The sequence below is a fragment of the Thamnophis elegans genome, chromosome 12, assembly GCF_009769535.1.
Source record: "Thamnophis elegans isolate rThaEle1 chromosome 12, rThaEle1.pri, whole genome shotgun sequence".
Taxonomy (NCBI): Eukaryota; Metazoa; Chordata; class Lepidosauria; order Squamata; family Colubridae; genus Thamnophis; species Thamnophis elegans.
In genome coordinates, this window is record NC_045552.1 from 6,432,468 (window position 1) to 6,445,788 (window position 13,321).

The 13,321-nt window shown below is 47.0% G+C and overlaps 1 protein-coding gene across 1 annotated transcript; it reads left to right on the forward strand.

Annotated features, from left to right (window-relative positions):
• Window positions 1–1,947: 1,947 nt before the first annotated feature.
• LOC116515206 (phospholipase A2 inhibitor and Ly6/PLAUR domain-containing protein-like) lies at window positions 1,948–11,969 on the forward strand. Its single transcript, XM_032227114.1, has 4 exons — window positions 1,948–2,039; window positions 3,062–3,214; window positions 8,718–8,861; window positions 11,377–11,969. The coding sequence occupies exons 1-4, from the start codon at window positions 1,973–1,975 to the stop codon at window positions 11,565–11,567; spliced, it is 555 nt and encodes a 184-aa protein (XP_032083005.1). The 5' UTR covers window positions 1,948–1,972; the 3' UTR covers window positions 11,568–11,969.
• Window positions 11,970–13,321: the final 1,352 nt, after the last annotated feature.

The following is a 13,321-nucleotide window of genomic DNA, read 5'->3' on the forward strand; positions in this document are numbered from 1 at the left end:
TTCAACTAGGAGTGTCCCCAGTTTTTCAGCCCATAGATAAAGAGGCTAGAGAAAAGGATCTGGAGGACATTCTTCTTTCATCACATCTTCCTGGTGAATGACAGAGTTGGAAGGGACCTTGGAGGTCTTCTAGTCCAACCCCCTGCTCAGGCTGGAAACCCTATGCCACTTCAGACAAATGGTTATCCAACATCTTCTTTAAAAACTTCCAGTGTTGGAACATTCACAACTTCTGGAGGCAAGCTGTTCCACTGATTAATTGTTCTAACTGTTAGGAAATTTCTCCTTAGTTCTAAGTTGCTTCTCTCCTTGATTAGCTTCCATCCATTACTTCTTGTCCTGCCTTCAGGTGCTTTGGAGAATAGCTTGACTCCCTCTTCTTTGGGGCAACCCCTGAGATATTGGAACACTGCTATCATGTCACCCCTAGTCCTTCTTTTCTACCCAATTCCAGCAATTGTTCTTCATGTTTTATCATCCAGTCCCCTAATCATCCTTGTTGCTCTTCTCTGCACATTGTGGGGACCAAAACTGGATACAATATTCAAAGTGTGATCTTACCAGGGCATTATAAACCAGTACTAACACTTCACATAGTCTTCATTCTATCCCTCTGTTAATGAAGCCTAGAATTGTCTTGGCTTTTTTGGTGGCTGCAACACACTGTTGGCTCATATTTAAGTGATTGTCCACTAGGACTCCAAGATCCCTCTCACAGTCACCACTGTTGAGCCAGGTGCTTCTACTGCCTGATCACACTTCCTCCTGAAAAGTTACCAAACTGATCTCAACCCAATGGTGATTTTGATCCTCATTTCTTACCCGAGTAATGATCCATTAATCGATGGGCATTACTGACACACAAACCTTCTCCTAAACATGGCCCCCACGTAATTGTCAATATGACAAACTGCCTTACTCATCTGGATGGATTCTGTACAGGTTTTCCCTTTCCCCGACTTCTTGTGTAAATTGATGTTGCTCTACTCCTCTGTATGGGATTTGATTGTCATCTCCAACTCCCTTTCCACCTCCACAGCAGAATTCTTCCAACTCATCCTCAAAAGTAGGCAAACACCAGCAACTATAAATGTTTCGCGCTGCCTTCCCTAAACACTGTCGATCCATAATGTCTGCTAGAATTTTTGTCTTGTGCCTCCTGTCTTCAGTCATCTCAACAGGTAAGTAACACCAGTGGTAAATATGTGAGGTAAGAGAAATCTGGAAGCATTTGGACTAAATTGTGGTTAAGGATCTGCCCAAAGTAAGGAAGAATTGTGGGTTCTCTCAGGGAATCTCCCTATTTCAAATGATCACCATAAGTTGAGGACTACCTGTTACCTTAGTTTTCAGAATATAAGATGCACCTTTTTCCCTCAAAAAAGAGGCTGAAAATCTGGGTGCATTTTATACACTGAATACAGCAGGGTTTTTTGCCTCCCGAAACCCCATCCCTTTCTCCAAAATGACCGTGCAGAGCCTGTAGGAGGCTTTCAGAGAACTCCTGGGGGCTGGGGAGGGCAGAAATGAGTGAAAAACAGGCTGGGTTTTTGCTCAATTTTGACCCCCACCTCCAAGCCCCAAGAGTACTGTGCAAGTGCCCTAAACGCTATTCATGACTTTTTTTTTAAAAATGGGCCTATTTTCATGAAAAACGGGCTGTTTTTGGGAAGTTTGCAGAGTGCAAAACCTTTTTTTTATTATTTGCCTCTTCAAAACCTTGGTGCGTCTTATACTCCAGTGCGTCTTATACTCTGAAAAATATGGTAATTATCTCATTAGAGATCTTGAACACTGCTAGATCTACAGCATGACTGATTAGACGTTTCCTCCCTCCCTCCCTCCCTTCCTTCCTTCCTTCCTTCCTTCCTTCCTTCCTTCCTTCCTTCCTTTTTTTCTTCCTTTATTTGCAGCGGCATCTTTAAAATGCCAGACCTGCATTTCCAGCAGGGGAGAATGCAGAAACGAGGACATGAAGATGGTGGAATGTAAAGCGAATGAAGGACATTGTCTTACACTTTCCTTTCGCAGCACTATGAGTGAGTGAAATGCACTTCCAGTCTTAACGATGTTTGCCATGTTCATCCCTTGGTTCCCAAAGCATCAAGGGGTAATTTAGAGGTGTTGGTGGGAGTCACAACAGACATTTCACTGTACCTGGGCTGTTTCCTATGTCTAGTTGCCATTAACCCAGGAACAGAATGGCTTCTGTCAATCTTATCATACTGCACCTCATTCAGCTTAAAAAAAGGAAATATCCCCTTTCTCCTGGGTGAAGTCAAAAGTGTTGAAATGCTCTCCAATAGCAATAGCACTTAGACTTATATACTGCTTCACAGTACTTTACAGCCCTCTCTAAGCAGTTTACAGAGTCAGCCTCTTGCCCTCGACAATCTGGGTCCTTATTTTACTGACCTCAAGGACGGAATGCTGAGTTGATCTTGAGCCCATCAGGATTGAACTCCTGGCAGTGGGCAAAGTTAGCCTGCAATACTGCATTCTAACAGGAAAAGAAAGGAAAGGAAAAGGAAGGGGGAAAGGGGGAAAGGGGGAAAGGGGGAAAGGGGGAAAGGGGGAAAGGGGGAAAGGGGGAAAGGAAAAGCAAAAGGAAAAATCAATTGCCCTTAGACTTATATTCATAGCTGTTTACAGCGGTTTACAGAGTCAGCTTATTGCGCCCAACAATCTCGTTCCACATTTTACCCACCTGAGTCAGTCTTGAGCCTGGTGAGTCTCGATCTGCCAAATTGCAGACATCCGGCAGTCAGCAGAAGTAGCCTGCAGTACTGCACTGTTCACCACGGCGCCACCGCAGCTCTTTATGGCACCTCTCCATGATTTCCATTTCATCTCAGGATATCCTGGAGGGAGAAGCATGAGATGTATCTCTTCCACCTTCCTCCCGCCCCTATCCTCAGGTGAAACCCTCTTCAACAATTAGAACTGATCATCTGAAGCATCTGAACGTAAACCTTTAAATTGGAAGGCTTGATGTTTTTATTCCTCTGTTACCTGCCCTAATGAGGTTTTTGTTTTTGTTTCTTATGATTAAATTTTGCAGACACTCCTACGCTGTCCTTGGCTTTCAAAGGCTGTGCAAGAACTGACCAATGTGCCAAAGGTTATTATAGCGGCACATCGCTAGCCGACAAGCACAAGCAGACAAGAGTAGCGTGTTGTGAGAGTGACGGCTGTAATTCGGGACCTCTTCCTAGTAAGTAACCTGAGATTAAAGTGTCTGTTCTAACAACCAGCAGCAGATCCTCCGTGTGAACGAGTAAGTTCTCATCCCTTTCGGCACTCTGTGTGTTTACTGTTGGAGGGATCAACTGGCATGAAAGTGCTCAGAAAGAACTTGCAGCTAAAAGCAGAACAATATAGCTAGAAAATGCCCGCCACCATCAGTGCAATGATCAGGGGTCCTTCTGCAGGTTTTTGAGCAGAGAAGATTGAAGATGCCCACCAACTGGGCTATATGATGATTGGCCCATGTGACTGGCAACTTTGCAGCAGTGATGGGCTGCAAATTTTTAACAACCAGTTCTCTGTCCTAATGACTGGCTGGGTGGGCGTGGCTGGGTGGGTGTCATGTGACTGACCGGGCATGGCCAACCCTATGTCGCTTATGTGGGTGGTACCTATATGGGACAGGCAGAGTTGGGAAGGGAATCCAGGGGTCTCTGGGGATTGGGGGAGAATGATCCAACGTGTGTGTAGGTGTGAGTGTGTGTGAGAGAGAGAGAGTGGGGGAGGGAGAGGGAGGGAGAGGGAGAGAGAGTGTGTGTGAGTGTCAGTCTGGGTCTGGCTTACCCAGCCGGGGAAAAGAAATCTTTTCCTGACTGCGAATGACAAGAAGTGTAGTCAAAATGCTTTGAGTAGGAGGTTCAAACAGGTTTACATTGAGGGCCGCCTCAGAGTTGCGTTTGACATTGGGGGGGGGGCATGGCCAGCTCAGCATGACTCATGTTGGAGGGCACCTGTGGTAGCCCGAGCACTGCCAGTGAAAACAGGCTCCCAAGCTCTGTTTTTGGTGGTGATTTTTTTAGAGATTTTTTAGAGATTTTAATAAGACTTATAGGCCGCCCTTCTCCCTGAGGGGACTCAGGGCGGCTTACAATCACGAAGGGAAGGGTGTGCAATAACAAGACAAACTATAAGTGACCAATAATAAAATAGTAAACCACAACATACATTCAACAATCAACATTCGGGCGGGTAAATTGAAAACCTATCCCCAGGCCTGCTGGGAGAGCCAGGTCTTGAGGGCTGTGCGGAAGGTCTGGATGGTGGTGAGGGTACGAATCTCAACGGGGAGATCATTCCACAGGGTCGGAGCTGCAACAGAAAAGGCTCTCCTTCGTGTAGTCGCCAGTCGGCATTGACTGGCGGATGGGATCCGGAGGAGGCCCAGCCTGTGTGATCTAATCGGTCGGAGGGAGGTAATCGGCAGAAGGCGGTCTTTCAAGTATCCAGATCCACTACCATGGAGTGCTTTAAAGGTGGTCATCAGTACCCTGAAGCGCACCCGGAGACCAACAGGCAGCCAGTGCAGCTCGCGGAGGATGGGTGTAATGTGGGCGAACCGTGGTGCGCCCACTATCACTCGCGCGGCCGCATTCTGGACTAACTGCAGTCGCCGGGTGCTCTTCAAGGGCAACCCCATGTAGAGCCCATTGCAGTATTCCAGCCTAGAGATCACAAGGGCTCGAGTGACTGTTGCGAGAGCCTCCCGGTTCAGGTAGGGCCGTAACTGGCGGACCAGGCGAACCTGGGCAAATGCCCCCCTGGTCACAGCCGACAACTGGTGGTCGAGAGTCAGCTGTGGATCCAGGAGGACTCCTAAGTTACGGACCCTATCTGAGGGGTATAAAATTTGACCCCCCAGCCTGAGTGTTGGAATGTCGGCCAAATTATTGGGAGGAAAGCACAACAGCCACTCGGTCTTGTCCGGGTTGAGTACCAGTTTGTTAGCGCTCATCCAGTTCTTAACGGCCTCAAGGCCCTGGCTCATCACGTCCACCGCTTCTTTGAGTTGGCACGGGGCGGACAGATACAATTGTGTATCGTCCGCGTATTGGTGGTATTTTATCCCGTGCCTCCGAATGATCTCGCCCAGCGGTTTCATGTATATGTTAAATAGTAGGGGGGATAAGACCGAGCCCTGCGGCACCCCATATGTTAGGGGCCTCAGGGACGATCTCTGCCCCCCGACCAACACCGACTGTGACCTGTCCGAGAGGTAAGAGGAGAACCACTGCAAAACAGTGCCTCCCACCCCCACCTCCCACAGTCGTCGCAGAAGGATACCATGGTCGATGGTATCGAAAGCCGCTGAGAGGTCAAGGAGAACCAGGATGGACGCATGGCCTCCATCTCTGGTCCTCCAGAGATCATCGGTCAATGCGACCAAAGCGGTTTCTGTGCTGTAACCAGGTCTGAAGCCGGACTGGAAGGGGTCAAGATAACTAGCTTCCTCCAAGGCCCGTTGAAGCTGGAAGGCCACCACCTTCTCAACAACCTTCCCGATAAAGGGGAGGTTGGAGACAGGACGATAGTTGTTTAAAATGGCTGGATCCAAGGATGGTTTCTTCAGGAGGGGTCTCACCACCGCCGTTTTAAGTACGGCGGGGAAGTGCCCCTCCCGAAGGGAGGCGGTCACAACCGCCTGGATCCAGCCATGTGTCACCTCCCTGCTGTTGGCAACCAGCCAGGAGGGACACGGGTCCAAAATACAGGTGGAGGCACTTACAGCTCGAATGGCCTTGTCCACATCCCCGGAGGCAACATCCTGGAACTCAACCCAGAGATGGTTTGCCAAGTAATCTCCCTGTGTCTCGGCTGAATCTACTGCGGTGGAGTCCAAGTCCGACCGAAACCGAGCAACTTTGTCCGCCAAGAACTGAGCATAGTCCTCAGCCCTACCCTGCAAGGGGTCTCCCACATCCCTCTTATTAAGGAGGGAGCGGGTGATCCTAAACAGGGCGGCTGGGCGTGACTCGGCAGACGCAACCAAGGCGGAGATATGCGTTCTTTTGGCAGCTCTCAGTGCCCGATTGTAATCCTTGGTGCAGGTGGTCAGAAGTGCTCGGTTCGCCTCGGACTTATCGGACCTCCACAGGTGCTCTAGGCGTCTCCTCCGGCGCTTCTTCTCCCGGAGTTCCTCGGTGAACCAAGGAGATCTCCGGGATCCACTGACCCGGAGGGGCCGTAGTGGCACAATCCGGTCAAGAGACTCCGATGCCGCCGAATGCCAGGCGGCAACCAGAGCCTCCGCCGAACTGTGGGCGAGAGCGTCAGGAATTACCCCAAGCTCCGTCTGGAACCTCAAAGGGTCCATAAGTCGCCTGGGGCGGAACCACCTGGTCGGTTCCTCCTCCCTACGGTGGGGGTTTGGCCTCCGGAAGTCAAGCCTCAGTAGGCAGTGGTCTGACCACGACAGGGGTATGATCTCATTACCCCTCAGACCAAGATCACACATCCACTGCTCCGAGAGGAATACGAGGTCGAGCATGTGACCCGCTGTATGGGTTGGGCCCCGAATTACCTGGGTCAAGCCCATGGCTGTCATGGAAGCCATGAACTCCTGCGCCCCGTCAGAGCGTTCACTGAGCGATGGCAAGTTAAAGTCCCCCAGAAAAATAAGCCTGGGGAGCTCAACTGCCAGCTCGGCTACTGACTCAAGGAGCGAGGGGAGGGATGCTGCAACGCAGTTGGGAGGCAGGTACGTTAGCAGCAAACCCACTTGACCCTTGAGGTCCAACTTTATCAGCAGGGACTCACACCCGACAAGCTCAGGAGCAGGGACCCTACGAGGTAACAAAGACTCCCGGATAACAATAGCCACACTGCCACCCCTTCCCTGGGCTCTCGGCTGATGAAGCACCTGAAAACCCTCTGGGCACATCTCTACAAGGGGGACTCCTCCTTCTGTGCCCAGCCAGTTTTCAGTAATACATGCCAGGTCTGCCCTCTCGTCAACAATTAAGTCCCGGACGAGAGGAGCCTTCTGAATAACAGACCTGGCATTTAGCAACAGCAGCCTGAGACCAGGGTCCTGGCTACTCGCGCCATCTGGTCTTGGAGTGGGACTCATAGGGCCGGAAGGAGGGATCTCTGTAATGTAGCGAACCCTCCTTCCCCGGTAATGGCTAGCCCTAAAGTCCCCGCCATATCTGCCCCTCCCTGTCATGACCGCAATGCTCCGACCCACTCCCGTGGCCATGGTCCCCCCAACCACCCCGGTACCCCCCGCTTTCCCCAGCAGGTCCTCCGAATCAGACATACTCACACACTCACACAGCCAGTCCCCACGTAATTATTAAAAAACACAAATACAGCAGTAACAACAATAAAAGTGGGTCACACACACACTCACATACAATCCCATATACTCAGCATACCTGTTTAGAAATTAAGATTTAGAAGTGGAGAAAGAAAGAGGGGAAAGGGAAGAGAAGGGGATTTGTTAAGAAGGAGAAAGAGAGGAAAAAAGTTATAAAATGCGCGAAAGTTCTATTAAAGTTGCGAGTTCCGGGGGAGGCCAAATAGTTCTCCACAGATGGCTTCACAGTCAGCAATAATGATGTTAGAACCAGGACAATAATGATGTTAAAAACGAAGGCTAAGCCACGGGGCAAAGCAGGGAGGAGGGGAGGGCGTCTGTGAGAGTTGTGATGATGGCAGTCACAGTCAATCCCATAATTTGGGCAGCCTCTACAGGCACCCAACCCCAATCCACGTCCTCTAAAGTAATGTCGGTTTGTTTGTCCGTTTGGGGAAGAAACCGGAAGTTCAGTCAGCTGGGCACTGTTAGTTAAAAAATGCTGCGGGGATTCAATGAGGATGCCCAATGCCGCCATCATCTGTCCACCCGCAGTCTCAATGGTAGCCCAGCCCAAGGGTCTTCTTTCTGGGGGTAAAACCACCCCAGGGAGTTCCCACAATCTCACCGTCAGTGGCAGGCAAAGCGAAAAGGTGAAACAGGCACTAAAATGGCCAGGGAACGTTGCTGCTGTTCTCAGAATAAAGCCTGCCTCCTCGGTGTCAAACGGCCAGAGTAGTGCTAAAATCACCGGAGTCTCCGACACTACTGGGATCGTCACGGTCTGCACAGCACAGGGGCGGTCTCCCCAAGACCTCGTCTTTGCCGTCCTCGCCGCTGGTAGACAGGGCAGGGAGGTGGAATAAGCGACAAAGCCTCCGAGGAGCGCCGTCACTGTTATCCGGCTGGAACTCTTTCCCTCACCGTCACACAGCCGGAACAGCCGGAAAAGCTGGAAAAGCACGGAAGCCGCCAGAGTCGCTGGAGCCGGCGTCGTCCAGGGTCATCCCAAAGTGGCAACCCCTACCGCTGGCTGGTCTTCCTGGGTCCCCAGAAACTTAAGCATCCTGGGCAAACCTTCTTTCTCCGGTTCAGAATCGCTGCCGGAGGTTTTTTTAGGCATTTTCGTCGGAGAAACTCACGACGAAAAAAGCCTCGCAGCCATCTTGGATCTTGCACATGTGAGAAGTTATGGCTTCCTGCAACCCTCTGCCAGCAAAAATCGAGCTCGGCAGGGCCATGCACAGTCTTCCCGAGCTCCAATTTTGCTGGCAGAGGCATCATGGCTGGTTCCTTGCTGTTTCCAGGCTGTCCCCATGGGCCACATCTAGGCACTCGATTGGGCTCTCAATACTTCAGAAAGGAATTTGCTAACTCCGAAACTTCCTCTCTGCAGTACCACGGCATAACGACCTGAAACCGAATGGATTGACTTGTCCGGGCGTTTATGAAGAAAATGGCTCCTCTATAGAAAATGGAACCGTCTTGTGTCTCGGCAATGAGGTCCAATGTTACAATGCGAAACTCCGAATGCATGCATGTAAGTACCTCATTCTTTACCAGTTTGGGAAGGAATATTTTAGACACCAAATAAAATTAAAAATACAGAAAATGAAGGAAACATAAACTGTGCAAAGTAAAACCAAATGGGACTCATTCCTTGGGAGAATATTTTGGTCTTTGGCAATGTTCAGTTCTTTTTTTTTTAAGGACCAAAACAACAAGAAAACTTTCAATTAAAAACTTGAGATAGATTCCCCCCCCCATTGTTAATGAAAGGGGAGGCCAAATACTGCTTGATTTAAAATAGATTTTTAGTAATTTGGGGATAGCTGACATGGGGCGCAAGGAGGTAGGACATGCCTCTGGGAAGAAACTGTCCGAGTCTTTTGGCTACCCAACATCTCATCCACTCCTTATGTCAAGCCAGAGGTGTGTTGCTGCCGGTTCGGCCCAGTTCAGCCGAACCGGTAGTGGAATTCAGGCCGGGTTCGTAGAACCAGCAGCGACCCAGGCCTGACACACACACACACCCGAACCGCTTACCTCACTGCCGCTGATGTTGCCGCCATGTTGGATTTTAGTTTGGTTTGGTTTGATTTATTGAATTTATATGCCACCCTTCTCCCAAGGACTCAGGGCTGCGTACAACGTTAAAAAAAACACATATTTTTTTCTTATGTATGTATGTGTGGTTTATGTAATAAAAATAAATAAAAAAAAACACATATTACAAAAGTTAAAAAGAATTAAATAGAATATCCCAAACAAACCCAATTCGGATTAACAATAACATTTTTTTTAAAAAAATTGATTAAAATTAACAATGATCAATAATTTGTTTTGTTTTGTTCAGGCCAGGCTGGCTTGCTGGAAAAGCCGACTTTTTAGGGCGCGTTGGAAGGACCGGAGGTCGGGGATTATACGAAGCTCCGGGGGCAGCTCATTCCAGAGGGAAGGCGCTCCCACAGAGAAGGCTCTCCTCCTGGGGGTCACTAGCCGACACTGTCTGGCCGACGGCACCCTGAGGAGGCCGACTCTGTGGGAATCGCACTCGATGGTGGGAGGCTACCGGTGGCAGTGGGTGGTCTCGCAGGTATCCTGGGCCTAGTGACTGCACGTGTGCAGTTCACTGTAAATTGTCCTGCAATTTCCATTGAGTAGTGCATGCACAGCACACATCTGGCAAGCACGAGTGAAGCGATTGTGCACGAGCTGTGAACCAGTAGTAAAACCAGCAGCAACCCATCCCTGTTTCAAGGCTAAATCTGACCGGGCTGTGGGATTGTTTATATCCTGGGTTACTCTCACGTGAATTCAGCATGACATGGTTTGGAGCTGAAGGGCAGGAGAGTTGAGGTGGATGGAGTCTTCGGCCAAAACAACGTAATTGTTTTGATGGATGCATCCATGATGGATGCATTACTTGGAACTTGATACCTTATTTACTTCACAAGGAAGGGAAATGTTCAACAGACCTTCTCTAGATGACCAGACATATACATTACGTTCATTAATGGATCTCAGTGTTGCACCATTAAAAATGAAGAGAAAACAAAATGAGGATAATTTAGTAAAACAAATTAGGGACCAGAGTCAAATGCATATAAAAAGGTTATATAATATATTGATAGAAACAGATTCTGAAACAGAGCTAGTTAACGATTGTATGATAAAATGGGCACAAAATTTTGAAGAACCAATAATGATGGAAACATGGGAAAAGATATGGGTAAGAAATGTAAAATTTACACAAGCCCAAAACCTGAGAGAGAATTTTTATAAGATGTTTTATAGATGGCATTTAGATCCTAAAAAAATAGCTTGTATGTATCCGAACTTACAATCTAAATGCTGGAGATGTGATTGTGCTGATGCTACATATTATCAAATATGGTGACATGTAAAAAAGTCAAAGCATTTTTGATAAAAATATGGTGGATTACTCAAAATATTCTTAAAAAGAGGATAAAGGTTACTCCTCAGTTGTTCTTGTTAGGTATAATTACAGATTGTACAGTTATAGAGACTAATTTGATTCTGAATTTAAAAACGGCAGCAAGATTGTTGGTGACGCAGTACTGGAAGAAGGAAGATTTGCCTACTATTCAAAAATGGACGTTAAAAGTAACAAACTTAGCAGAGATGGCTAAAATATCAGCATACCTCAAGGACCATTCAGATGAGAAATACAAGTTGAAATGGAGAAGATGGACTGATTATATTCAAAATAAATATGGGACTAAGAAATTTCAGTTAGCTTATGAATGAATGAACAAGGATTGTACAATATATCTAAAGTTAGCTTTATAAAAGGGGAGTTAAAGTATAAGCGAAGGTACGATGCTAAAGTTAGTTAGCTTATTTTAATGTATGATTGCTAAATGTTTATACTCTGTATTTGCTCTGGGAGATTGGGGGGAGAGGATGTGGGATTGTGGGGGAGGGAGGGAAGGGGAAAGGTATACAATTGTAAAACTTTTTAATAAAAAAAAATGAAGAGAAAATTAAGAAAGGTTTCCTAAATGCTTCCTTCTCCCCCTTTTCTTCTCCAGTGGCAGCATTCCCTGTAACAATCAATGTCAAAGGATGTGCAACCCAGAATGTTTGTACTTACCCAAAAGGAGAAACGGAAACGGGGAATGGATTACTTCGTTTCAATATTGAAAAAATGGAATGCCAGAATCCTCAGGGAATGGAAGGATGGAATGCCTTTTCAAAAACATTGGGGTGGGGATGGAATTAAGGGCTTAATCCAAAGAACCATAAGAATTTGGGATCAAAGACACTCAGATTCGAGATTACACTTGGTGATTTGAGTTGATGATGGGTGTTGATGGGGTTTAATTACTACGCTTGGATTTTCCAGCTCACTGTGAGAATCTTTCTTAACTTTCAACCGCCATTAAGCTAGCATCAAGTGAGTAAAAATTCCCTGAACAGCAGTGGCAATACCTTTTAAAGCTTATTTTCTTACAGCCACGAAAAAGAAGGGTGAGGTGGGGCTTCTTTTTGCCTCTATCCCTTCTCCTTTGAAATGTCCAATCATGACTGCATTCACACAACAGGCTTAATCAGGTCTGTTACAAACTTAAATCAGTGTTCTCATATGTGTAATTGGTGTTTAAATAGGGCTAGGTGGCCTACACAGATGTGCTAAGATGTCTGATTTATTAAATTGGAACTTTAAAGATCATTTTGCCTTGGACTCTGATTTAATTCTACATGATACTTGGAACGCTGACAAAGGGTTTGCTAGTCTTTCTCAGTTCTTTGGTAAATCAAAGTTACAATACCTTGTCTGACAGTCTGTAGAAATTCTCCGTCATCCAGGTCATGGTTGTCCCAAAGGTGCTTTTTCAGGAGGCAATTGAACTTTCTTGTTTTTTCTTTTGCTGTATTCTGCATGAGTCAAAAAGAGGGCTGTCAAAATATCTACAGACCCCTCACATCCTGGACATAAATGGTTTCAACTCCTACCCTCAAAATGCTGCTATACAGCACTGCACACCAGAACAACTAGACACAAGAACAGTTTTTCCCCATCACTCTGCTTAACAACTATCTCCCACAACATTCAACGAAATTACTAACACTGTGCTACTATTTTTCTTCTCTTCCTTATTAGTATCTGTCCCTTCCAACTTATTACTATAACCATGTTACTTGTATCTTTCAATTTATATTGTTTGATTTGTTTCCTAATGCGATTTGATAACTTATTAGTAACCTTGACTAAGTGTTGTATCTTTTTATTCTTGATGAATGTATTTCATTCTCCTTAAGTACACTGAGAGCTTATGCACCAAAGATAAATTCCTTGTGTACAACCACAATCATTTGCTGAACACTCATGGCAGAATAGTTTATAAAATCAGACAGGATGCCCTGAACTGCTGATCCAGAGTGTTTCAAATAGGTCCCATAGAAAAGTGATTAGAAAGTTCTTCCTCAATTTTTTTGTCTAGCACAGAGAGAACAAACTGAGCAGCCTGAGGGAGCACAAGAAGCCATGGCATTGTGCCAACTATCGTGCAAATATTGATATATGCCCTCCCTTGCTTGGACTCCTTTTCCCCTCATAACACAAGTGAGAGCATTGGGTAAATTCAGGACAGGCTCAAAACAGTAAAAATGGCTGCCAGGATTGTGCAACTGACATATCTGCACCAGTGCTGGGTTCCTAAACAGTTTACCACCAGTTCGCTGTGAGAGAGCATTTTGTGCAGGCAAAAGTTTTTGAAAATGCCCCCCCCCCAGCCCTGTTTTGGGGGCATTCTTCGAGCCGTTTTCAGGCTGTTTTCCACAGCCAGCGAAGACCAGCTGGCTGGCGTGCATCGGTGCACCGTAAACCAGAAGAGCAGCTGATAACAGCGCACGTGCCCACAGAGAGGGTTTTATGTGCTCACCATCACAGGTCTACAACTTACACACAGCTCCCTTGCGCCATAAGCAACCAAGGACAGTCAAAATATCATTTAGCTCAGAAGGCTGCAAACC

Coding starts and splice junctions, on each gene's coding strand:
- LOC116515206 (XM_032227114.1), top strand. CDS start 1,973: ATGAAGATGGTGGAATGTAAAGCGAATGAAGGACATTGTCTTACACTT. Junction 2,040..3,061: donor TTCCTTTCGCAGCACTATGA/GTGAGTGAAATG, acceptor TAAATTTTGCAG/ACACTCCTACGCTGTCCTTG. Junction 3,215..8,717: donor TAATTCGGGACCTCTTCCTA/GTAAGTAACCTG, acceptor TCCTCTCTGCAG/TACCACGGCATAACGACCTG.